This window comes from Miniopterus natalensis, chromosome 2, assembly GCF_054644295.1.
Source record: "Miniopterus natalensis isolate mMinNat1 chromosome 2, mMinNat1.hap1, whole genome shotgun sequence".
NCBI classification, from domain to species: Eukaryota; Metazoa; Chordata; class Mammalia; order Chiroptera; family Miniopteridae; genus Miniopterus; species Miniopterus natalensis.
The window spans coordinates 183,820,574-183,846,903 of record NC_142082.1 but is presented as its reverse complement, the minus strand read 5'-3'; the positions used below and the strand labels follow the sequence as shown (position 1 = coordinate 183,846,903).

Here is a 26,330-nt window from a genome sequence, read left to right as displayed (position 1 = left end):
AGTCTCCCAAGCGGAACTGGTGGCCCTTTCTGATTGCCCCCCTATGTGGGGGGACCCCTTGCTTTAGCCACCAGGCCAGTGCCAGAGACTATTTGTGATGTGAAGTCAGATTGGGGAGCAGAGGTGGCTGGACACAGATTTAACTTTCCTGGGCTGTGGAGCTCGTCTATAGACGGTTTTGTAGGGGTGTGTGGGGGGGAATGTGTGTGTATTCGAGGGTGTGTGTGGGGGGGCCTGTGAGAGGTTGCATGCTTGAGGCTCTATGAAGTGCGTGATGTGTGTGTGTGAGAGCATAGGTCTGCGTGTCTGAGTGTGTGTGTGTGTGTGTGTGTGTGCCCGTGAGAGGTTGCATGCTTGAGGCTCTGTGAAGTGCGTGATGTGTGTGTGTGAGAGCACAGGTCTGCGTGTCTGAGGGTGTGTGTGTGAGTGTGTGTGCATGTGAGTGTGTGAGAGCACAGGTCTGCGTGTCTGGGTGTGTGTGAGTGTGAGTGTGTGTGAGAGTGTGTGAGAGCCCAGGTCCGCGTGTCTGGGTGTGTGTGTGAGTGTGTGAGTGTGTGAGAGCCCAGGTCCGCGTGTCTGGGTGTGTGTGTGAGTGTGTGAGAGTGTGAGAGCCCAGGTCTGCGTGTCTGGGTGTGTGTGTGAGTGTGAGTGTGTGTGAGAGTGTGTGAGAGCCCAGGTCCGCGTGTCTGGGTGTGTGTGTGAGTGTGTGAGAGTGTGAGAGCCCAGGTCTGCATGTCTGGGTGTGTGTGAGTGTGTGAGAGTGTGAGAGCCCAGGTCTGCGTGTCTGGGTGTGTGTGTGAGTGTGTGAGAGTGTGAGAGCCCAGGTCTGCATGTCTGGGTGTGTGTGAGTGTGAGTGTGTGTGAGAGTGTGTGAGAGCCCAGGTCCGTGTGTCTGGGTGTGTGTGTGAGTGTGTGAGTGTGTGAGAGCCCAGGTCCGCGTGTCTGGGTGTGTGTGTGAGAGTGTGAGAGTGTGAGAGCCCAGGTCTGCATGTCTGGGTGTGTGTGAGTGTGTGAGAGCCCAGGTCTGCATGTCTGTGTGTGTGTATGAGTGTGTGTGTGTGAGAGCTCAGGTCTGCGTGTCTGGGTGTGTGTGAGTGTGAGAGTGTGAGAGCCCAGGTCTGCGTGTCTGGGTGTGTGAGTGTGTGTGAGTGTGAGAGCCCAGGTCCACGTGTCTGGGTGTGTGAGTGTGTGAGTGTGAGTGTGAGAGCCCAGGTCCGCGTGTCTGGGTGGGTGTGAGTGTGAGTGTGAGAGACCAGGCCCGCGTGTCTGGGTGGGTGTGAGTGTGAGTGTGAGAGCCCAGGCCCGCGTGTCTGGGTGGGTGTGAGTGTGAGTGTGAGAGCCCAGGCCCGCGTGTCTGGGTGGGTGTGAGTGTGAGTGTGAGTGTGAGAGCCCAGGTCTGCATGTCTGGGTGTGTGTGTGTGAGAGCCCAGGTCTGCATGTCTGTGTGTGTGTATGAGTGTGTGTGTGTGAGAGCTCAGGTCTGCGTGTCTGGGTGTGTGAGTGTGTGAGAGCCCAGGTCTGCGTGTCTGGGTGTGTGTGAGTGTGTGAGAGCCCAGGTCTGCGTGTCTGGGTGTGCGTGAGTGTGTGTGTGAGAGCCCAGGTCCGCGTGTCTGGGTGTGTGTGTGTGAGTGTGTGCGCCCAGGCCCGCGTGTCTGGGTGGGTGTGAGTGTGAGTGTGAGCGCCCAGGCCCGCGTGTCTGGGTGTGTGAGTGTGAGTGTGAGCGCCCAGGCCCGCGTGTCTGGGTGGGTGTGAGTGTGAGCGCCCAGGCCCGCGTGTCTGGGTGGGTGTGGGTGTGAGCGCCCAGGCCCGCGTGTCTGGGTGGGTGTGAGTGTGAGTGTGAGCGCCCAGGCCCGCGTGTCTGGGTGGGTGTGAGTGTGAGTGTGGGTGTGAGCGCCCAGGCCCGCGTGTCTGGGTGGGTGTGGGTGTGAGCGCCCAGGCCCGCGTGTCTGGGTGTGTGAGTGTGAGTGTGAGCGCCCAGGCCCGCGTGTCTGGGTGGGTGTGAGTGTGAGTGTGGGTGTGAGCGCCCAGGCCCGCGTGTCTGGGTGTGTGAGTGTGAGTGTGAGCGCCCAGGCCCGCGTGTCTGGGTGTGTGAGTGTGAGTGTGAGCGCCCAGGCCCGCGTGTCTGGGTGGGTGTGAGTGTGAGTGTGGGTGTGAGCGCCCAGGCCCGCGCGTGTCGGGCGCTGGGGGCGGGGAAGGACGCTGCCCTGCCGCGGGAGCGGGGCCGGGACGCGGGCGGAGCGGACAAAAAGGAAAGTGGCGCTTGGAGCGGCGGGCGCGGAGGAGAAAGGCGCCCTTATTGGTGGTTGTCAAGGAGATGGGCCTCGGGGTTTGCTGAACTTTCTTCCCTCGCAGCGGCCAGGCCCGGCCTGAGAGGGGCCATTTACTTCCAGCCGCCTGGGGGGGTCCTCGGCTCAGGCACCGAAGGCCAGCGGGCGTCAGGTGTGGACCAGGCCGCCCGGGCCTCGCGCGCCCGGGCATCACGCCGCGCCCGGGGGTCCGCCCGCCGCTGGCGGGGACGCTGACCACGCGGGGCCCCTTCCCGCGACGGGCGTGCCCGCGGGCCGCTGCCCTTGGGGGTGTTTGGTAAGGGCCCGCCGGCCCCTCGCCGCGCGGGGCGCAGTGGGTGTCCCGTGGACTGACGGGTGAGCGCGGGGCTCTGGGTAGCCGTCGGCGTCTCTCCCCGCCAGCGGGTGCCGCCCGGCCGTCCTCGGTCCCCAGGACCGGCCGGCAGGCCCCCTCGTCACCCCGAGGGTGTGGGTGCCGGGGGTGGGGGTGCTGCCCCCTCCCGGGGGGGCGGCCACCCTCTATGACCCGGGTTTGGGGGGGAGAAGCGGGCCGGGGGCAGGGAGCAGTTTCCGTGGAAGCCGCAGCCCGGCCGCGACCACGCACCCCACGAGCCGCCCGGGGCCCCTACCCCCCACCTGCCGCCCGCCGGGAGGGGCCGGGTGGTCCCGACCCCGCGCCCGCCCCTCCCCCCGCCGCCCGGCCGCCCGAGCCCATTGGCCGGCCGCTCGCGGCGCCCCGCCCCCCACGGCGCGGGCCAATGAGCGCGCGCTGTCAGCTCGTCAGCCGCGCCGGCCCGGCGGCCGCGAGCCCGAGCGGCGGGGAGCAGCCAGCGGCGGGCAGCGCCAGCCGAGCGCCCGGTCGGGGGAGTCCCCGCGCCCAGCTCGCCCGCACGCCCGGCGCGGCCCGGCCCGGCCCGCAGCGAGCATGGGCGCGGCGGCCGTGCGCTGGCACTTGTGCGTGCTGCTCGCCCTGGGCGCGCGCGGGAGGCTGGCGGGGGGCAGCGGGCTCCCAGGTAAGCCCGCACCCGGGTGGGGGGCGGGGGGCGGCGGGGTCCCGCGCGGTTCCCCCGCCCGGCGCAGTCGGGGGGGCCGCAGCCCACGCGGTGCCGAGCCCCGCCCTCACTCTTCTTTGCAAAGTAACTTCTGGGACCCGCGCGGGGCGCCCCCTCCCCGCAGCCGGGGCGGCCCGAGGCTCCCGCAGCCGGGCGGGCCCGCGGGGGGCGGGGGGGCTGGGGCCCCGGGGGAGGGGGCGCGCGAGGGCGGGAGCGAGAAAGAAAGCGGGGACCCCGGCGCCGGACGGGAGAGAGGAGCCTGGGGGGGGTGACAAGGGTAAAAGGACGGGCGGGGAGAGAGAGGAGGGGTGGTAGGCGGAGGGACAGACGGACAGGAGGAGACACCGAGGGATCACACAAAAGGACGCAGGAGGAACCCAGAGAAAGACGGGCGTGGAAGGGCAGAGAAGATCCCCGAAGGCCCAGGACCGCGGGGAGGGAGAAGCCAGGGAGGGAGGAAAAAGATCAGAAGAGGGAGAGTGGGGGGCAGGACGGACCGAGGGACAGGACGGGCCGAGGGACGGGACGGCAGAGGAAGGAGAGGTGGAGGCAGATGCCAGAGAGATGAGAGAGGGCCGGAGGTGCCGAGAGGGAGGGAGACGTTGGAAATCGATGAGCAGATGGACTGACAGTCAGGGGGGGCAGGACAGACAGACACCGAGGGAAGGAGGTGGGTGGAAACCAGAGGGAGAGGATACCAGACATGGGACATGCAGTAGAGGGAAGGAAGCAGGAGCCCCCGGGCAGGCGGTTACCGTTACGGCACCCAGCCTGGGTCGGGGCAGGCAGCGGAGGCGAGGCGGGGGCTCCCCAGGATTTCACAGGGACCCTGGCGCTCCTGCCCCTTCCCCTCCTGCTCCCCTGGTTGCCTGGAAGGGGCTCTCCCACAAAGCTGAAGTCAGGGGCTCCCCTCCCACGAGCTTCTTCCCTTTCTCTCCCTGGTGTGGGGGAGCTTCTCTCTTTCTCTTCTCTCAGGGGAGGGTCCTGCCTGCCCCTGGGGCTCTCTTCAGCTTTCTTGGGGTGCCCCCCCCCCGCTGCCACGCTGGGCTCCCTGAGGTCTGTGTTCGGCCATGGGAGTCGCGGGAGTCACGCCCTGAGTGAGGATGCCATGCCATTTCAACTCTTCCGCAGCTGGAGCTGAGCGGTTTTCACGAGACTCCCCCCCCCACCCTGGGGAGCTCTGTCCTGCTCCCCACACCCCCACTTGTCCGTGGGTGTCTCTCGTGGGCTTTGCGGTCCTAAAACCCCATTTGACTGTTCCTGTGTGCGCCTCTCCCCACCTCCCAGTCTCTCCTCTGTGTCTGCGTCTGTCTCCACCCCCATCTCCACCCATGGAAGCCTGTGAAACAAACCAAAGTCAAAGCCTGCGATGGGAAGGCTGGACAGCCCTGTGGGGGGAGCCCCAGGCCAGGGAGCGTGGCCCGAGGACCAGTGGGAACAAATGGCCCCTGGCTCCTCTTCCTCTCTCCTGGAACTCACCTACCCTCTCCCCAGCCCCCACCTAAAGCTGTATGTAAAAGGTGTCTAGAGAGGTGGCTCCACCGCCCTTTAGCTAACAGTCATTCATTTCCATTCTCATAAGGACACCTACCTAGGTGGGAGATTGGGGGGGTCGAGGTGCAAGGGGCTCCAGAAGCCGAGCCGGCTTCCCTCCCCTCATCCCTGTGCACCGACCCTTAGGAAGTGGGAAGATCCGTGGCCCATTTCCCTGCAGGGCCGTTTCAGAGTGGCCCCAGCCCTCCCCCCGGAAGGATACAGAGTGGCCCTCTCTGGCCTCTGGCTTCCTGCCTTTGAGGCTGGGCCACCCCTACACGGGGGTCCCTCTGTCATCACTTCCCTAGAAGGGGGTGTTCTGCTGGCCCAGTGTTCCTGCTGGCCCCTGGGCCCGATGGCTGGGTCGGGCCTCCGGGCCTCTGTTCCACCTTCCTTCGGGCAGCTGTAGAGAATAGGCCGTTGACCTGAGCAGATACAACCACCCTGAAAAGTGATGCCACCTGCTGTGTGTGCACGCTCACATGGGTGTGCGTGCGTGCGTGGGTGTGGGGGGAGGGTGCGGGGAAGCGATTCTGTTTCTTTTTGATGCTCCTTCCTTGGAGGGAGGGCAGGCTGGAGCCTTAGGACTAGGGCAAGGGAGGAGCCTGGTAGGGGCAGCAGTGATTTTCTTAGAGAGCCCCCCTATGAACCCTGGTGCCAGCCAGGGGGCAATTCTGCAGGACCAGACAATATCAGGGGAGGCCAGAGGCATGAAGAGAGGAGGACATCTCAGGACTTCCCCCGGCTTGCCCTGGGTGACTGACTGCAGAGAGTTCCTTGTGCTGTCCTTTTGGGTCCCTCTGTCTGTCTGTCTGTCTCACCCATCTGAATGTCGTTCGTAGCTAGCTGGAGGTAGCATGGCAGGTAGATGAGCTCTGGACCTGAGCTTCAGTCTCTGCCCCTGAGGAGCCACCGACCTCCAACAGACCTCTCTGGGCCTCAGTTTCCTCATTCGTAACCTACATTATAGCAGAGGTTCTGGCCCTGCTATCCTGGGCCCCAAAGGTCCTCTTCCTGTCTGAGGGGTGTGGGGGGGGGGGTAGATGCACAGATACACAGATCTCTTTTGCATTATTTTGCCAGATAGCATGTGTGTGTTGAGGGTGGGAGATGGGGAGTGCGAGGAGCCCTCAAAAGCTAGATCAAACTTGACTTTGGAAGTTGGAATATGACAGCCAGGTTTGAATCTAGTTTCTGAGGCAGAGAGGAGAGGATGGGGAGATTGGAGCCATGGATGAGCCGGTGAGCTCACCTGAGGGCCCGGTTCACTGCCGGGCACTCCAGGCTGGGGATACGGAAGCCACATGAAGAGTCCTGTGTTTCCACAGCCAAAGTGCTGCGTGGGTCCCGTGTTCAGATCACCTGCATGGGCTCCTAGCTTGGCTCTGCTCACGGCTCCATGCTAGCCCCAGTTTCCCCATGTGTAACCCAAAGGGAATGGACTTAAGTTCCCTCAAGGATTCTTCTGGCTCTGAATCCTATAATAGAGTGGGGTGCGGTTGGAAAGATGCTTGCAGAGAGAACAAGACCCAGAGAGGGGCTTTTCCTTGCTGTGCTCCTAAGCCTTAGTTTTCTCATCTTTTTAGTGGGAATAACAGATTGACTTAATGGGTTGTTGTGAAAATAAGTGAGAACCAGCATTTTGGTGGCCTGGCAGACATTAGCTGCTCCAAAGATGCTACCAGTGGCCACATGTCACACCAGATTATCATGCGACGGCTGTTACTGTTAATTACCCCAGTGATCAGTAAAGGGCTGGAGGCAGAAGGAGCTCCCTCCAGGCTCCAGCATCTCTGCCTGCTCCCGGGCCACAGCTCACCAGTGCTTCCCTCCTCTAACAGGGGCCGTCGACGTGGATGAGTGCTCAGAGGGCACGGATGACTGCCACATTGATGCTATCTGCCAGAACACGCCCAAGTCCTACAAATGCCTCTGCAAACCAGGCTACAAGGGGGAAGGCAGGCAGTGTGAAGGTGAGCCCAGCCCAGCCCTCCTGGCCAGAGCCCGCAGCCGCCAGCAGGGGCTGAGCCTCTACCTTCCCCACCGAAGTGCCTCAGCACAGGCCTGTCTCAGCCTTGGGAGGGAGGCTTTGGGCTTCCTGGGAACCTGGGGGGCTTCCCTGGGGGTGGAATTAGGAGTCATTGGGTGCCTAACTCTCCCTGGGTTTGAAACTTTTGGGGTTTTGTTTTCTTTTTAAGAAGTTGAGATGAAGCATTGAATGTATTTGTCCATCTGTCTCTGACTGGATGTGTGTGGGGTGAAGGCTTGGGGTGATACCCCCAAGGTCCCTAACTTCAAATCCGAAGTCACCCTATGTGGCCTGTAGCTTCCAAGGGACCTGCCAGTAGCTGGCCACACTGTTTGTGGGGCTGGTTCAGAGATGAGAACCAGGACAGGGACTGGTAGATTTGTGCTGTCTGTCCGTCCAGCCTTACCTCCCTGTTCCCGGGGCACTGGTTTGACCATCTGGCACTAGAAACTGCCCCCAGGCAGGCTGAACATCAGAGAGAAAAGAGCAGCCTCAGCTGCCTTTGGAGCTAGGTCGCTCCAAGCTGGATGGAACTTGAGGGAATACTTATCTAGGATGGTCTGTGTGGTCCTTCTGACTCCTCAGGTCTGGGTCAGGGCCAGCATTGGGGACCTGAAACAGCATGTGACTGATGTGCACCCCTGGATGAGAAGCCTTGATCTAAATCTTCCCCATTTGTCCCCACTTTATAGATGAGGAAAATCGAGGCTCAGGGAGGAGAAGCGTCTTCTGCAGGTCCCATGTTCTCAGTGGCATGGCCAGTACTCAAACCCGGGTCTCTTAATTCCCATTCCACAGCGCTCTAACGCCTCACTTTGTCCTCACTGAACCCTGCCCCCTTCTTTTTCCAAGTGTGAGATTTGTGTTAGGAAAGCGACACATGAGAATGAGATGGGGTCCTCTTCCCTCTGTGTACAGCTTCACAGGCGCTGGAGTTTTGCAGGAGAAGCAGCTATGCTTCCTAGGGACACTGACACTATTTATTCTTTTCATTTGTTGGGCATCTGCTTAAGGCTGAGTGCCGGACAGATGACATCGGCCTGGATCCTGCCTGGTTTGGCCACATCCTGGCCTTGCTTGGGGCCCCGGAGCCTGAGGGGGGAGCTGGCGCCTGCCCGTAGACCTCTGGCAGGAGGCCAGGCTCGAGGCAGATAGAGCAGGATGTCAGCAAGTAGCCTGGTGGCACGTGCCAGCCTGGCTGCTGGCAAGACCTGGAGGTTAGTTACTCAGTGGTTCCAAGTGGCACATGTGTGGCTCTGTGTCACCGTTTTCTAACCCTCTGCTCTGCACTTCAGGCCCAGCACTCTGACAAGGGAAAGCCAAGGGTGACCCCCATCGCTGCTGGTTTTAGCCACTGATCTAGATTGTCCTCCTCCAGCCTGGGTCCTTAGGTCCCCTCCTGCTGGCCCCTGCCCTGGAGGCCCACACTTTGTCGCCTACCTGTTTCCCTGACGTCCTTTCAGCTGTCCACTCTGGGTGAACCCAGCTGGGAGTTACACTCACTGGCTCAATGGGCCGACGTCACCTGCGTGAAGATGAGAAAGGAGGAGGCTGTGACTGCTTCAGGAATTGACAGCCCCCCCCCCCCCCCATCTCCCTGGCCTGGCTCCAGCCTCTGGCCCTCACTTCCTCAAACACTGAATGACACTATGCCCTGGCCATACATACACACGCCAGGCCCTTCCATGTTTCCCAGCCCCAGCTCAGGTTTTCCCTCACCAGGAGCTCCTTTTCCACCTTTTCTGGTCTTGATAATTTCTAGTCATGCTTTCAATTTGCCTCCTCCAGGAGGCCTTCACTGATGCCTCCACTTACACACACACACACACACACACACACACACACCCCTGCTATAAGTACCTACTCTGTTCCCAGAAGCCCCTGGGCTACCCTCCATCATAGCACTTCCGACTCTGGATTGTAATTACATGTCTTGCTCCCCCACTGAACTGTAAGCTCATTTTTTGAGGGTCTGCCATGGGCTCGGTGCTGGGGCCACCACACTGAAGTCAAACTTGGGCTCACAATGAACTCCTCAAATGCAGAGAGCCTTTTCTGTTTGTCCCTGTGTCCCTAGCTCTAGGGGCAGGCCTGGCACTGATGCGGGTGTGCAGAAAATGTTTAGTCTGGGTTGCTCTCTCTTGCACAGACTGGAGTTCATGTTGGATGAGCCGCCTATAAGATGCCCAGAGAGGTGCGAGGGCCTATGGGAAGTGTGGGTGCTGGAACCATGAGGGCTTATTCTTGCCATGGCATCATTTCAACTCTGTCTAATGAGAGAGAGCAGCAGGGATGGGCCTGGCTGTGGGCTGCCATCCACCTCTAATGTGAAAGTTTAAATAGTCATTTCCCTCCTGAGCCTCAGTTTCTCCTTTAGTTAGATGCGCCCAAAATACCCATACCTCTCACAGTGGTTTCAGGCTCAAATGCAATGAATGGTGAAGACCTTTGAAAACCACTTAGTGCTGCGGACCTCAGAGGGGGTAGTTAGGGTGCAGCCTTGCCCCTCACTCAAGGAGCATATGGTCCGGTTTGGGCTGCAGGAGCTGAAATTGTATCAGCGGAAATTCTTCCTGGACAAATGAGGATTGCATGGGTGGTAAAACAGCACCTGTAAGGTGCCATGTTAACAGTGTGGAAAATAACTGTCAGGAACTGGGAGGAGGATGCTCTTTGGCCGCTTGCTCCCAAAACCCTCTGTGAGTGAGTGCTGGCCTGGGTTCTGGGGACCTGAATGGACACTGTCCCACTTGCACTGAGGTTTTTCTCATCCCTGGGACCCTATAGTCCTCAGTCAGAATCTGTGGAGCCTGCTGGAGTGTTCATCCAAGGGCCATCAGACCCCCCACTGGCTCCCCCAGGAGGGCCACACAGAGCCTTTTGGAGGCTTTGAAAGCTGGAGGGGAGGCCTGAGGGAGCTTGGGCCTCATCACATGTTCACTTGGTTTGCAGAGGGGGAAGCGAGGCCTGAGAAGGCAGGGGTCCTCCGCGTGGGGACTGGAGCCCAGCTGGTAGGTCTGTTCCCCCCACTGCTCCTCTGCAGGTGGCTGTTGCTGTCCTGGCTCTGTTCTGAGAAAAGCAGAGGAACAGTGCGTGTTCAGTTGAGCATCATGATTGAGGCAGGGGCCTGGGAGCCAGGCCACCAGGGTTTAAACCCCGCCTGGGGGCTTGGACAGGCCACTTGTTTGTAAAACAGAGACGATGAAAGCGCCTGCTTCCTGGAGGCAGCGAGGGAATTGAGTGAGTTAGTGTGTATGACGCATTTGAGCAGAGCCTGGTACTTGGGACACACTGTACAGACATGGGCGGCTGTTACCCAGGGGTGATGGCGGTGCCCATGGCACAGATGGTGACGTCAGTAATGATGACACTGATGGTGATGGTGACGGTGATGGCAAGGATGCAGATATTGATGATGTAAGTGGGGAGGAGGAGGAAGAGGAGGAGGAGGGTGAAGCTGATGGTGATGAGGAAGATGATGAAGAGGAGGAAGAGGGTGAAGATGAGGAGGATGAAGATGATGGTGAGGAAGAGGATGAAGATGAGGAGGAGGATGAAGATGATGAAGAGGACGATGACAATGATGAGGATGAAGATGAGGATGTTGAGGAGGATGAAGAGGATGAAGAGGATGAAGATGAGGAGAAGGATGAAGAGGATGAGGAGGAGGATGTTGATGACTGATGAGGATGAGGATGAAGATGAAGAGGATGATGATAATGGTGAGGAGGAGGAAGATGATGAGGATGATGACTATGATGAGGATGGAGATGAGGATGTTGATGACAATGGTGATGATGACGATGATGAAGATGAGGTGGATGTTGATGACTCTGATGAGGATGAAGATGAGGATGTTGATGACTCTGATGAGGATGAAGATGAGGATGCTGAGGAGGAGGACGGTGCTGACCTTGGTCGTGAGAGCGATGCTGACTGTGGAGACGAGCACCCGTGATGGTGCCGGGGTGGTGCCGGGAGGATGTTGATGATGCCATGGCCATGCTGATGATCATAATGTTCAGAATATGAAAGAGGGTGTGGCTTTGTCTTTTTCCAGCGTCTCCCAGGATCTAAAATGGCTGGGAAATGCGGCGCTCTGGTTCCTTGACAATGCAGAAAAACCATGCGCATCTGTTCATATCCCCACAGAGACACACAGACGTGTGCCGTTCACAGATGACTGTCTACCAAGAACGTAGGGTAAAAATCACAGGTGACAGAAGGCTTTCCTTTCTTCCACTAATCCTGCTCCAGGGGCGGCAAATATGCTGCCCTCTCCTCCAGCCGACATAGCTAACCCATCCCCGCACCCTCCGGACAGCCCCTTTCACTTTAGGTGAAACCTGCTTTCTCTCCCTGGGCTCTTTGTCTGCAGGTCCTGAGCTGGGGGGAGGGTTGTGCAGAGGCTGAGGTTGGAGTTTTGGGGAAAATGAGGACCTGTCCTCAGATCTGATAGACTTTGCTATTTATTGTGATAAGCACAGAGGATGAATTTTCAGCCAACATCCCCGGAGCACATGGCTCCCATGGTCTCCCCAGTTCACAGGAAATGGACCCAGCTGTGGGAAGCCCTGTGTGGGGCTGACTGAGCCTCTTAAACCCTTGACTGTGTCACCTTGAAATTCCTGCTGGTTGTGAACACCCCTTTAGCAGACCTGCCCCCCATTCCGGGGATGGGTTCTGAGCACCTTCAAGGCCATGTTGGGCGGGTGCGCGTGCAGTGATGACTGGGCCTCTACACGTGCAGCCACTTGCGTTCAGGGAGCAGCCTGGGGCCTGTGAGGCCAGCTTAACAGGAGGCTTGCTGTGTCCAGACCAAGGTGCCTCCGACTGTTGGGAGAGGCTGTGAGCAAAGCTGAGGATAAATCAGTGTCTTCCTGATGATTCCCATCTTGACAGAATTTGAAGTAACTCGAGGTAAACTTGTGGATATGCAGAGTTGGAGGGAACATTAAAGGGTGTCTTACGGATGACCACACCAGACCCATGCACACCTCCCCAGACCCGTATACACACCTCCATTTTGGCCCGTGTTCCCCTACATTTATGTTTCCCTGTGTGTCTTCCTGGAACATAGGCCCCTCAAGGGCAGGATCTGTGACCTATTCACCTTCAGTCACTACAACCTAGCACCAGGCTGGCACAGGGCTTGGAAGGCATCTGTTAAGTGAAAGGGTGGATGGCTGGGTCTCAATGGTTACCTCCTCCAGGAAGTCTTTCCTGCTGCCCCAGACAGGTGAGCTGTTTGTCACCTGTGAGCATCCCTCCTTCAGAGCTCCTGTCCCAATGGGCTGCAATGGCATATGTGACTCATCTTGGGCCTGGGCCCAGAGCTGGTGACAATGGGCAGTGATTGACTGTTATCAATCCTAGGGATATCAGGAACGACCTCCCACAGCCTCCCAACTCTGAAGGTTTCACAGATGAGGAAACTGAGGCCTGAGAGAAGAAAGGACTAGTCTAAGGATATCTCGTGTGGACCAGTGGCAGAGCCAGTTTGGGGAAAGTGGACGCAAGGAGGCCAGTCTCTAGCCAGGTCACCCAGCTAAGAAGCAGCAGGACCTAGATCCGATCCCTGGTCAGCCATGGGATCCCAGCAGAGGACCAGGCCCCAGCAGCCTATCTGAATAAAGTAGGAGGAATTCTTAGCTATGGCATCCTAGAGAGAGCTAGGGAAGGAAACCATTTCCTATGTTCACCAACCCCCCTGCTGCCACCAGCTCATGTGAGCCGGGCCTTGTGCATGCGATGGTCTCAAAGCGCATCACCCATCATGTAACTAGGGGGTGGCATCCCTCGGGCTTGCCCAGCACTCAGCTAACCACTTTGAGCTGCTGTCATTTCTTTCCTTCTCCCTAACCACACCCTAGCATCACTGTCATTTTTTTTTTAGTTCTTTAAACTTGCTGGCTTCTTCCTACCCCAGGGCCTTTGCATATTCTGTTTCCCCTGTCCCCTTCGTTTAGCTAAGCCTATGCATCCCCAGCTCACCAAACCCCTTAAACATGGGCCTTGAAAGACCTGCCAGGGCCAGCCCCGTACTGGTCTGAATTAGTTGGGCCTGTTTGTGCTCACTCTCCTGAGGGGGCAGCCTGGGGGTGAGGAGGGGCAGGCCAGGACGGAGGAGGGGGCATTTCATCCCCTTTAAATGCTCAACTCATTTAACCTTAATTGCTTTGTTTTCATAGACATTGGCTAAGGGAAAGAACCAAATTATAGCCTGAATTGAGTCTTACTAATCTTAATTAAAAGCTCTCGTTGATAATCAGGACCAGGCCCCAAACGAGGAGCAAATGCCCTCCAACGGCTTGTTTAACTAACCGAGACCCTCTGGATAGCCGCGTTCCGCGCACAGCACCCCTTCCACGCAGCACCCCTTCTATGCGCACTTAATTTTTTGGACCATCTGCTCAAGTGGTGTATTCCCCTTGCAAGTCCCAACTGGGGGCTTTTCCAAAAGGCTGTAATTAAAACTCTTGGGGGAAATAAATTTTTGTCTTGGCCACAGTATATCAAATGTATTGTTATTTTCCCTTTTTGTGTGTGTGAGAAGGAAAAAAAAATGATAACCTTATGGGCATTGGAGATCACAAAATTAACATGTGTGTAATGAATATAAATAGTGACTTCCTGAATTTTATATCCCCGGGGCCTACTTGTCAGTCACTGGAGTTGGGTAGATTACAGGCCTTGCTATTAAGTGTTTCAACAAAACTCCTAATAACAAACCCAGTGATCCACTTAGTCTAACATCAGAAAAATAAATCTTAAAACCAATTGGCCTTCTTAGGGAGTAACGTCTGACCTTATTAAGTCGTTTTCATCTCCTCATTACTGTGCACTTTGTTGAGACCCCAGATAAAATTCTGCTTTTTGGGAGGCCAGGAGAGGCCGTAGGAGGTAGGCTGGGGAGGGGGGATTCTCCTTCAAGTCTTAAAACGTGCAATTATGGGTGCTGCCATGTGCCTCCTGGATGGAGATGAAAGGGCTCGAGTCCTGCAGACCAGCGGGCAGGAAGAAATTGGATGTGACTTAAAATTCCAAGTTGCTGTCAGCTAGCAATTAGGTAGCGGTGATTGCAGCAGTCCCAGCTCTGCACAGTTTAGGTTTCTTGGAGCCTGCATCTGTTTTTAGAAGAAAAAAAAATGAGTAGCTCATACTATGGGCGTTTAAGCAGTGGAGGCTAGTTCACCTTCCTGAGCCTCAGTATGCCTATCTGTAAAATGTGTCCGCTGGCCCAGATTCGGTTTAGTGTCGAGACTATTCACCGATCACCTGCTCTGTGCCAAGCGTGGTGCCGGGGCCAAGACGTGTTTTCCTGACCTCACTAGTTGGTGGGAAAGACGTGATCATAACAGGGTGTGGAAAGTGCAGCAGTGTAGCCAGCGGTTGACCATCGACCTAGGATCCAGGAGATCGAGGTTCGATTCCCGGTCAGGGCACATGCCCAGGTTGCGGGCTCGATCCCCAGTCGGGGGCGTGCAGGAGGCTGCCGATCAATGACTTTCTCATCATTGATGCTTCTCTCTCTCTCCCTCTCCCTCCCTTTCTGAAATCAATAAAGAGATATTTTTTAAAAAAGTGCAGCAGTGGGAATGCAGAGCAGACTCGGTGGGGGTGAAGAAGACAGTATCGACGCTGGAGGAAGGAGGACATTAGAAGGACTCCCTGGAGAGGTGGCATCAGGCTAAGTTAATAAAGCAGAGCGGCAGCTGGTGTCGGAGGTTCCCTCCAGCTCCGATGGCCCAGGGGGGCGTCTGTAGCAAGGCTGCAGAGGCCTGTTTCGGTCCTTGCGGTCTCAGTATATAGAGCAGGCGACTTCGGCTTCCTGAGGCCTGGGTCCTGGCCCACCCAGTGGCTGCAGAGGCACCTGCCCCACTGAACACGTTGGAGCGGAGGGTGGAGGAGGGCAGGCCGCCTCGCTGGATGCGAGTGTGTTGAAGGCAGTGCCTGCATGTTAAGCTTTCTTTTTTTCTCTAAACCCCCATTTCTCTGAGGGTTGGAGGGTCTCTGCCCCCACCCCCACCCCCATATCGTCCATCTCCCCAGGCCGCAGGCCCCTTGCAGCCCCTTCCTCTGGGCCCTCCTGCCTCCTCTTGGCGGCTTCTTATTACAGTGGCTGTATTTGTTTTTTCATCTGAGGAATGCTAACCAGAAAAAAACCATTATTTCTAAGAAAATAAACTGCGGCTGCTGGCCTTTGAATGCTACTGAAATGGATGGCGGCCTTCCCCACAGGCCTTGAGACAGAGCGAGCTGGAGGGTTTGTGTGTGCGGGCAAGGTCAGGGGGTCTCGGAGGGTGCGCTGAGGGGCCCCTCCAGATGGGCCGGGGCTGCAGCCCTGGGAGGAGACGGTTAAAAACCCCAGCCGAGCAGCCTGGGCTTTTGGCCTGGGTAACAATGGCTGCTGGGCTCGATCACGCCCTGCTCTCCTCGAGGTCTCCAAGACGCTCTGCTCTGTCCAGGAGCCTCCAAGCCTTGCCTATGCCTCCCAGGCTCTTATGTCTGGGCGCAGAGAACTGATGTAGTTTGGTGGAGACCTGGGTGCCAGCCCTGTGAGACCTTGAGGAAGTCTGTGGACCTCTTGGGCCTTTGTGTGCTGACTGCAAAGTTCAGGGCTAGGGCCAGGAGATCCCAGGCCTCTTTGGCCCCTTGTGGTGGGCAACTCCTTCAGGGTGCTTCTTGCCACGGTGGCACCCAAGGCTGGCTCGGTCTCTGGAGATGGCAGTTGGGCTCCAGCTGGACTGTTAGCCACCTGTCCCTGCCACAGGCAGCCCCACAGGCAGACCTAGGTCTGGCCCATGCAATGGTAGGTGAGGCTGTCCTCACATGAGATGTACGTGTCTGTGTCGGGGTCATTCTCCCCCTCCAGGCTGGCAGCGCCTAGGGCAGGGTCTGGGCTGAGGGTGAGCGGCCAGCCTGGGGAAGGTGTTGGCACAGGAGGAAAGAAAGCAGGGAGGCAACGTGGTCCTCAGGGAGAACCACGGGCCTTGGCTCCCTGGATCCGTGAGATGTGGGAAACTCTCCCGGCAGCTGTGTCAGGGTTAGGAGGGTGGAATCTGGAACCAGGTGGCCCAAGTTCCACTTGCTGGCTGGGTGATCTGGGGCAAGTCACCTGAGCTCTCTGAGCCTCAGTTTCTTTTTGTGAGATGAGGAAAGCTAGGCCCTGCTGCCTGGCCTATAGTGAGGGGTAATCCCCCTGCCACTAGACGACGCCCTGTGGGGACTTGCAGTTGCTGCTGCTGTTAACACTGTTGGCGAGAAACTCCTGGGGACTTGGAGAAAGGATGAAGTCCAACCGCACCAGGACTCTGAGGTCAGGGGAAGCAGCCTGAGCTGGGGGTGGGGGACAAGTTGCTGTCAGCCCCTGACCTGTTGGTCAGACTAGCTCCTCAGTTCCCAATTTGAGTTCCATTGCCCCTTTATAAAACCCAGAGCTGCATCGGGGGAGCTCTGGGATCCTGGCTCATCCATTCCACGTGGTGGCAACTACAAATTTCTGATTGTTCTGTTGAGTCCAGAGCTTGGGCCTGTGGAGCATCCCCTTAGAGTCTGCAGTTTGGGGGCCTGGGGCTTCTCCCCTGCCTTTCACCAAGATGATGGGAGAATGACCATGCCTGTTATTGAAGAGGGGGCATGGGGGCCTTGACTCTGGATGGATAGGCCCCTGGGGCCCCTCCTTGCTTCCATCTCAAACATTCTAGCGGGTCAGCTCTCCCCTGACCAGGCTGCTTCGGTATCCAGTGGGGCTGATGCCGGAGCCTGGGAACAGCCCCCAGAGAAGGGTTAGGATGTTTCTGAGGGAGAAAGGGAGACATTAACTGATCCTTTGTGGCTCCCGCCTGGTGCTTGGGAGCCACAAAGCCCACCGTGAGTTCACGCTGGGCAGGTGGCATCTGAGGTCAGTTCAGAGTGAGCACCTTGTCATTTCCCTGCACCCAGGCAGAGCCCCCAGAGCCCCAGCCAGCACAGTGGACAAGAAAGCTGACAGCATTAACTTTTTAAAAATTTAAACAGCTTTACTGAGACAATCTACATGCCATACACTTCACCCATTTAAAGTGTACAATTCAGTGCCTTTTAGTAATTTAGAGAGTTGTGCATTCATCAATTTTGGAAACTTTTCATGACCCCCACAAAAGAAACCTGCACCCTAAGCCGTTACTCTCTAGCCCCCAAACCCCCAGCCCCAGAAAACCGCTAAGCTACTTTTTACCCGATAGATTTGCCTTTTTTGGAGATGTCACATAAACAGAATCCTACCATAGGTGGCCCTTGGTGACTGAAATGGCAGTCACTTTGAAGTCAGGTGGCCCGGCTCACTTCCGGGCTGCATTTGCATTAGCTATGTGATGTTGGGCGGGGCAGATAACATCTCTGAGCCTTGGTTTCCCCTGCTGTAAAATAGAGACGTTGGGCCTCTTCTCGGGGTGGTCAGACATGAAGGCCGCACACTGCCTCCATGCTGTGGGGTCAGTCAGCAGAGGCCACCAACCAGATGACCGCTCATGCCGTCAGTGCTGAGCAGTCTGTTGCTGAGCTCGCTCTGCCGCTTCCGAGGCTCAGACTGAACAGGACAGGGTTTCTGCTTGTGGAACTCATAGCCTCTAGGACCCATACACAGCAAGGGAGAGTAATAACAGGGTCTTTTCAGGGGGCGGTGGGGCGCAGGGAGTGGGGCAAGGTCATGTCTGCCAGGGGATCAGCAAAAGCTGCAGGGAGGAGGTGATACTGGGGTTCTGTCTGCAAAAGTATGTAGGTATCTGTGAAGGGAAAGGAGCTCCGGGCAGAGGGAACAGAGTGAGCAAAAGTGTGCCAGTGGCCTGAGCCCAGCAGGCCACTGGGAGAGGTCAGCAAACAGCTCTAGCCTCATGGTTATCTTGGATCATGGGTTGGATGGCGGGAAGGACCTTCCCACCCCCTGGCTGAACCATGGTCGCTGTGTGCAGTTAGGAATGAAAAAAAAGTATATAGGTTTGTGTTGGTTTTGCGTGACCTTTGACCTTTCCCATAATTAACTGCTGGGCCCACTTCTGGTATTGTCTCCGCAGAAGGGGGGCCTGATCGATGGATGCCAGGGGGCCACAGAGAGCAGGTCTCATTACTCAGTCATTACAAACCCGGAGCTTAACCCTGTGCCACCGGAGACGAAAGGGGGAGGCCCGGGGGCGGCTTAATCCTTCCTGCTCGGCGGCCCTGCCAAACTACCTTCCCTCGAGCATAATTAGCCAACAAACCGGATTAAGATTTATTCACCAATAAGGACTCAACTTCCTAAGCCATACATCTCTCCCAGAATGGGTGCCGGATCCAAGGAGCGCAGGGTTTTCCTAAAGCCCCAGACAAAGGAGAAGACCAACTAACTACCTCCCAGCCAGCCTAGGGGTCTTTGTTAAAGCGGTCGGTCTCCACTGTCTGCAAGGAACATCGAGAAAAATGCTAATTTCAAGGGGAAGTGAGAGGACGTTTGCTGTATGATCTAAGAGGGGGTGGTGGGGAGCTTTAAAAATCCTCATTTTACATTATAAAGTATGTAAAGGTCAAATGACTACTGTACACCTGAAACTAATATAATATTGTATACCAACTAGACTTCTATTTTTAAAAAATTTCTATTTTGAGAATCTTACCAGTCAGGGAATTTTAGGAGAATGCCCTGAAATAGTATTAAAATAAAATGAGACGGAGCCCTGACTCATTCCAGCAGACTCTTTTAGAACCTAGGCACCACAGGATAAATATTTTTTTTTTTATGGGGGCACCAAGAACCAATTTTGAATTAAATGAAAACAACCAAACTTGCCCCACTTGCGTTCCAAACCAGCATTGCTGGCACGTGATCGCAGCTGTGGGATCGTGCGCGCTGCACTGTAATACAGGGAAAGCGCACTGTGTGACCTAAAAATCCCATAATGAGCCGCTCCCTGTACTCTCTTCCTCTGCTCCGTTGGATGTCAGGTGCTGTTTTCTGTTGGGAATTGAGTTTTCATTTTTTTAAAAATCCAAGCTGGAGAGAGGGCAGGGATGTCTGGGAGAGCTGTCGGACTCCTTGCCCTGGGCGCACAGTTTGTTCTCCCTGCTTTCTCCACTTGTAGGGCCATCCCTGTCACCACCCCTCAACTTTGACGGTGGGCACAGATCTTGGAAATGGAAGTAATGACGCATGACATCGCCTCTGAACCTTTCTCCTTAATAACTTTCTGGAGTCTGAAGCATTTTTAAGAAGTATTCATCCCGCCCGGCCGGGGTGGCTCAGTTGGTTGAGTGTCGACCCATGAACCAAGAGTTCACCGGTTCCATTCCCGGTCAGGGCACATGCCCCAGTTGCGGGCTCCATCCCCAGTGGGGGGGGGGGTGCAGGAGGCAGCTGATCAATGACTCATCACTGATGTTTCTCTCTCTCCCTTCCTCTCTCTGAAATCAATAAAGATATATTTAAAAAAACAAAACAAAAAAAAAGGTCATCGAGCCTGAGGGGCATCTTGAAGGCCTGCAGGGCCTCCTCCAGGGCTGGTGGGTCTTGCAGATGTTTATTACCTTAATAAACCCACTCGCTTTGGCAGAGATTTTGTTAAGTTGATTTGTTTGTGTGTTTATCTCTCATGTATTAAAGGAGGAGACTCACATGATCTAAAAAAAAAAAAAAAAAAAACCACAAAAATTCAAGGCACAGACACAGAAAAAAAAGGAAGGGCTCCTTTGTGAGCAAATGTTCTGTGTCCAGGATGCTGGGGTAAAGCAGTCTGGCCTCAGAAGCCAGCAGAAGCACTCAAGCCGGGAAATGGAAAGGAACTGATCATTCTAAGAGAGACTCGGATGTGGTGGGAACACCTTGGGGATGGATTATGGGAAGAGAGGTGAGCATCGAGCATTCCTGCACTCTTCAGCCCATCCATGTCTACTGTGGCCTATGCTATGGGGAGTCAAAGGAAGGAACAGACCAGAGTTGTTTTACTGACTTTCCAGCGATCTCTTTGTAGTGCCTTATGGGGATCGTGATCAGAGTGGGGTGTATGATTATTGTAATCAGGGGAAGAAACATTTTTCTCAGACTTTACCACCATTAAAGTAGTTGGTCTTATTGTGCTCTATGGATGTGGTGACTCTGTAACTGATTGTGTTTCCCTCTTTGCTTTGGCCTCTAGGAAGCTCAGAGCTATATCTGTGGCCCACCTTTTGAAATGGTGCTAGAATTACTGAATGTATTTCTGCATACTTTCACCAGCTTTTTAAGCCATTCTTCAGCCCTCATTTCTTTTTTTTCATCCTAATATCTTACTCTTTTTGAAAACCTTATTGTATATATTTTATAAGCAGTTTAGATGGATGATGTTTGAAGGAACTGATGGTTACATGGATAGATGTTTGGATGGATGAGTGAATGTTTGACTGGATAGATGAGTGGCTAGGGGTGTGTGTGTGTGTGTGTGGATAGATGGGTAGGTGTTTGGATCAATGAGTATATGGATAGGTGGTTAGCTGTGTGGATGGATAGATGGGTGAATGAATGGGGGTTTGGATGGATGACTGTTTAGATGTTTAGATGAATAGGATAGGTGTCTGGCTGAATGTTTAGATGGTGGATGCATGTTTAGATATATGGGTGGATGTTTGGCTGGGTAAATGAATGGGTGACTAATAGGTGATTGGATGAATAGAAGGATGGTCAGCTGACTGGATATTTAGATGGATAAATTTTGCATGAATGGAAGGATGGCTAGGTGGATATTTGAATGGATAGCTAATGCAGTGACTAGATGGATGGGTAATGGGTGGGGGTGGCTGGCTATTGGGGTAGATGGATAGATGCGTGTGTGTGTGTGTCTAGAGCAAGTATAAGGATGAATGGATAAATGGGTATTTGGATGTTTGGGTAATACTTTCTTGGTACACAGTGTAAATGTGCCAAGGGTGAAATAACGTGTATAAAGTACTTTGCCAATGTCTGGCATGTCGTGGGCATTCTGAATTATTACAAAGGACATGGGCTTGTTGACTGAAATACCTTTGTTCTGATCCTTGCCCTACCACTGACTGCATGACCTTAAGCAATTACCTAACCTCTCTGCACTGTAGTTTGCTCAACCGTAAAATGAAGTTAAGGTGCTTACTCCAGAGGGTTGCTAAATGGGCTGGTGTATATTTCAGGGGTAGTAGATACTTGCATACTTCTTTCTGAGGTACAACGAGAGAGAGAGAAAGAGAGAGAAACCATTTTTCCTAAGCATGAAATAAAAATCCTTTCCCTCAGTCTGACTTATCCAACCTAAATCATGTACCCACCCAGGGACCACCAGCAGTTGCTAATGCCATGTACTGTTTGGGTCCACTCTCAAGAATTGAGACCAGGCCACCTTCTATAGAGAGTCACCTTCTTGAATGAAGGAAAGGAGAGAAGGAACAGTTTGAGGGCTGCTGGTTCAGATCAGATAGTAGTGGAAATGAGTGACCAGTGGGCAGACTGTAACCATATTAACAGCGTAGGAAAACCGTGCTTTGGTAGTTGATTAGATGTCAGTGGAGAGGTGGAAGGATAATGATATTCACCAGGTGGGGCATCCCAGAACAGTGCGGGTTGATGGGTTAAAGTTGGACCAGGCCGCCTTTGGAATGTCTGTGGACGATCCACGGGGAGAAGTGGTTGGTGTACCCAGGGCTCTGGTGAAAGGTCAGGGTGGCAGAGATTGGGAGGTAATCAGTCTCCGTCTTTATAAACCCCTGTGCCTTCTCAAACATAAAATCTCATATCCTCCTTTGATGTTATTTAAAATGTCTAAGTGTGTTAAATATACGATTAAAAACAATTGAAATGACTTGCAGGATCGAGTCAGCGTCCCAGCTGATGCTGATGGCCACGGCAGGCAGGTTAGCAAGAAGTCTCTGTCTCTTGCACCTTTGAAGATCCAGGCTGGTTTGTGCTTCCCTCATCGTGGCTGTGCGGGCGGGCACCAGGAGGAGGGTGCAGAGCCTAGACCCTGTACTCGGGAGCTTTGCTGCTGCTGTTTGCGCTGAAGTTATACCCTCTGCTGGCAGTGTTCCCGGCAGGCAGGTGTCCAGGCCGTGCTTGGTCACCTCCAGTGTCAGGGAGCTCACTACCTCCTGAGACAGCCTCTGTCCTCCAGATGAACGTGCCTACCGGCCAACGTTCACTGTCCCCCACGGCTTTTCCCCACTCTGTGCAGCTCTGCCCCCCAGGCCAGCGTGGTGAGCATGGAGCTGGGTGTCTCCCTGTGCCAGGTCCTCGGGCATCTGAAGGGGCAGCCAGACTGGCATTTAGTCCCCCCTCTTCCTCAGGCTGCCCCACCCCAGGTGGCACAGCTGGCACCCACCAGTAGGATTTTGAAGTCCTACTTGGACTGCGTAAGAGAGATGGACCGACTCTTCCCGGGTTTTACTGTCTTCGGAGGCACTTCCGGTTCTGCTTAGCTGAGGCACTTCCGGTTCCGCTGTGGCATTTCCGCTTCCGCTGTTAGGAGCCCTTCGCCTCCCGGTCGCGTGCTTCTCCGCGTTGCCTGTGGGTGCTGGGGAGTGTGGGTTCAGACCCGTGAGCCCACAAAGCGTTCGCCTGACCGAGCAGGAGCCGGCGAGCGCCCCGGCGGTGCGGCGGGTCGTCCAGGCCTCCGGCTGCCGGCTCCCGGCCCCCAGAGACGCGCGGGGCTCCGGCCCTCTCGCGCGCCCGGGCCAGGCCGCACGGGTCAGGTCCCGCTTGGCTGCCTCGTAGGCGTGTGAGCTTTGGCAAGGTGTCGGCCTCCCTGTGCCTCGTTTCTCCAGCGCCCGTGCGGAAATTGGAGTAATGATGGCAGTGCTCACGTCACCGAGTCTGTGTGGGATGGAAAGAGACAATGACGTAGGGTATTGTCAGCGGGGCGTTAACTGGGCATGTTCCAGTTGTTCTCCGTGTGTCGGTCTGTCTGTCTGTCTGTCTCTTTCTCTCTCGTCTCTCTGGAACGCCAGAACTGATAGCCCTCTGGCCCGTGATGGGAAATGTTAAAAAAGACTTAAAACAGCAAAAAGGGTGACCTTTAGGAAGGCCATTGGCCATTGTTTATGAGACAGAGGCCTTTGTTATAACAAGGAAACTAGCACAGTCAAAACTCAGACTTCAGATGCTGATGTGGAAGGAAACTATTTGGGGGGGGGGGGGGTGTATGGACTTTCAGTCCAGAGTTTACACTTTTTGGTGGTACGCAAAGTTCATTTTACGTGATATCCCGTGTTTCACGAGTAATGAGTTCTCCATTTCTGGGAGGCTTTCACATGTGCCTAAAAGATCTAGTTGGGGCGGGGGGGGGTTTACACAGGGTCCCCACATGCTGTAATTGTTGAGAGGCTTTCAAGGGAGGCAGAGCTGGGTGTGACTCTTGCCTGCTTCGCTGTGGTAGAAGCTGGAAGGCACCCCGCACATGTCTGGCACATGGCCCAGCTCTGCAAGGTGGTGGCCAGTCTTGACGCAGAGCCAGGATCTTCATCTTTGTAATCTTTGGGTCCCCAGCCCCCAGCAAGGATGCTAGTGAATGCCTGTTGAGTCATCCCCTGGCTACTCACGTCTGAGTGGCTTCACCAGTGGGGGGAGAGGGGACCCCAGGCTCTTCCTCTGACACCTCTAATGCTCCTTGTTTTGCAGACATTGACGAGTGTGAGAATGACTACTACAACGGGGGCTGTGTTCACGAGTGCATCAATATCCCGGGGAACTACAGGTGCACCTGCTTTGACGGCTTCATGCTGGCACACGATGGACACAACTGCCTGGGTGAGTGCTGCAACCATGTCCTGCCTGCTGGGCATGCCTTGCCTGTTCCTCAGCTCCAGCTTGCAGTGTTGGGGGCAGTGGGAAGGCTTGCTCTCCTTTGGTTCTTTGTATTAGTTTACTGGGGCTGCCATAATAAAATAGTACAGACTGGGGGGGGGGGGGGAGCAAGAGGTTAAACAACAGGAATTTATTTTCTCACAGTTCTGGAGGCTAGAAGTCTGAGGTCAAGGTGTTGACTGTTTGGGGGTTTTCTGAGGCCTCTCAGCTTGGCTTGCAAATGGTCACCTTACTGGGTGTTCACAGGGTCATCTCTCTGTGCCTGCACGTATTTGGTGTCTTTCTCCATGTGTTCTAATCTCCTCTTATGAGGACTTCAGTCATTTTGGAGCAGGGCCCATCCTAACCAACCTTTAACTTAATTATCTCTGAAAAGGTCCTGTCTCAAATGCAGTCAGTCACATGCTGATATACTGGGGTTTAGGGCATCAACAAGAATTTTGGGGGAGCACAATTCGGCCCATAACAAGGATTCTTCTATACCTCCAGAGCCTCATGGTTCAATTATATATTTTAAGCCAGTTGTATAAAACTTACAAGAGTAATGCAAGCCTGCTGGATAAAATTGGAAAAATGTAGAATAGGAACAAAAAATTGGGAAGCATCTTAGAGTAATACTAATGTCTGTGTGTTGACTGTTAGTTTCCTTTCAGTCTTCTCTATGCTCCCAGGTGTGGTTTCACTCTACTAGTGATCAGGTGGTCAGCATGATTTTGTCCCTTGATTTTCCCTTTAACATCATGTGAACCTCAGGTATGTTTACCTGGCCTTGTTATTGCCATTTTTCTAGTTGCCTCATAGTCTGACGAAGGACTAATAACATGAGGCTGCTGTAACAAAGTAATAAACTGAATGCTTTAAACAGAAGAAATTTATTCTCTCCTAGTCTGGGGGCTAGAAGTCTGAAGTCAGGGTGTCGGCAGGGTTGGTTCCTTCACAGGGCTTTGAGGGAGAATCTGTTCCAGGCCTCTCTCCTAGCTCCTAGTAGCCTCTTTTGCTCCTTTGCTTGTAGATCACGTTGTCCCTGTGTTTTCACATCGTCTTTGCTTGTGTGTTTCTGTCTCTGTGTCCAAATGTCCCCTTTTTATAAGGACACAGTTATTAGATTAGGGCTTAACCTAATGACCTCATTTTAAGTTGATCATCTGTAAATAACAATCTCCAGAAAAGGTTGCACTCATAGATGCTGGTGATTAGGATTTCAGCATCTTTTAGGGGACATGGTTCAGCCTATCACAAAGCTGGTTTGCAGTCTGTAGCAGGAGAAACATCTCTCGGCAGAAAGCACGTGGGTCTCAGAGCATGAGTGCTTGTCCCCTAAGCACTTGGCTGTTACTGGCGGCTGAGTGACCCAGGGCAGGAGGGCTTGAGCCCAGAGGGTAAGACCATGGACTTGGCAGGAGTATGGCTATGAATACGTTATTAATATCTCTGGGCCTCGGTCACTTGTTGGTAAAGGGAGGGTGTGGAGAGCAGCTGTGAGCAGTCGCTGAGATCATGTCCGGGCAGCTGAGAAGCGTGCCGGACACAGGCCTCTCCACACTAGCGGCTCTTACTGTCAGTATAGCCTGTGAGCTCAGGCTTCCCCGCTGTAAAACAGGGATGATCATGCTGCCTCCTTCACCAGGCTGTGTTAGGTGAAGCGAAGGGACTGGCACTTAGTAGGTGCAGATAGTTAACAAACAGGCATTAGCGTTACTCGAGGAGAGCTGGCCAACCTTTGGTGGTTGGACATTCAGGTTGTTTGCTTATTTTGTTTGTTGGTTTGTTTTTACCATCAGAATCTAGAGGTAATTCTGGCCTTAACCTTTTTTATCTCATTTTCCCAGTTGCTTTAGCAGTTCTTCCCAGAAATGGAGCTACTGGGTCAAAGGATCATTTGGATTCTCTATGGCTTTCACTGCGGTGCTTCCTGAAAGCACTCAGCACCCCTCCTCTGTGCCAGCTGGTGTGCTGGTGGGTGGCATAGGGAGTGGGACGTCCCACGTGCTCTGGACTTTTCCTCTCCGTGGTGTATTAGCCGTAGCTTCCCTGCCTGTTTTTGTTTAATGCCTATTGCATCTCAGATGGGCTTGTTATGGGAAACAGATCTGTGAACATGTAATTACACCCACAGTAAGCTCTGAAACGGAGGTCTGGACAGCAGGCTGTGGAAGTCCAGAGGGTCCTGTGAGGAGCTACCCCTGTGTGGGTGACGGTGGGGGTGGAAGTAGGGCTGACTCCTTGGGGGGAGGCTTTAGAGAGGAGATTGCATTGAGAGGTTGAGGAGCATCTTGCTAGGGCCAGGGCACAGCCTGTGTAGAGAGCTGTGGGTGGCTCCTGGAGGCCGGGCTCAGGGTGGGTGGCAGGAATGGTGGGAGGTGGGGCTGCGGAAACAGGCAGAGCCTTTGATTAGATTGTAAAGAACGGGCTGTACAATATTTATTGTGCCAGATGCAGAGTTAATTACCGCCCAAGTGTTATCTATTGAGTCCTCCCCAAAGCATAAGCACTTAGCTTTACTAGTTTGCCCCTTTTCAGATGATAGAAAGAGTACATTTCAGTCATTGATCAGTCCCTGTGAACAACAGGCAGTATCACCCAGCAGTCAAGGGGACAAGTCTCGGAAGCTGCCAGTT

The 26,330-nt window shown here is 54.7% G+C and overlaps 1 protein-coding gene across 2 annotated transcripts in view; it reads left to right on the top strand.

Moving 5' to 3' along the window:
* Nucleotides 1–3,210: 3,210 nt before the first annotated feature.
* SCUBE1 (signal peptide, CUB domain and EGF like domain containing 1) overlaps nt 3,211–26,330 on the top strand; it is a 97,965-nt gene continuing 74,845 nt past the window's right edge. For both annotated transcript variants that reach the window (XM_087814960.1, XM_087814961.1), the window contains exons 1-3: nt 3,211–3,298; nt 6,712–6,843; nt 23,527–23,655. In XM_087814960.1, coding sequence (XP_087671086.1) covers nt 3,211–3,298; nt 6,712–6,843; nt 23,527–23,655 — 349 coding nt within the window. The remainder of the gene's footprint in view (nt 3,299–6,711; nt 6,844–23,526; nt 23,656–26,330) is intronic.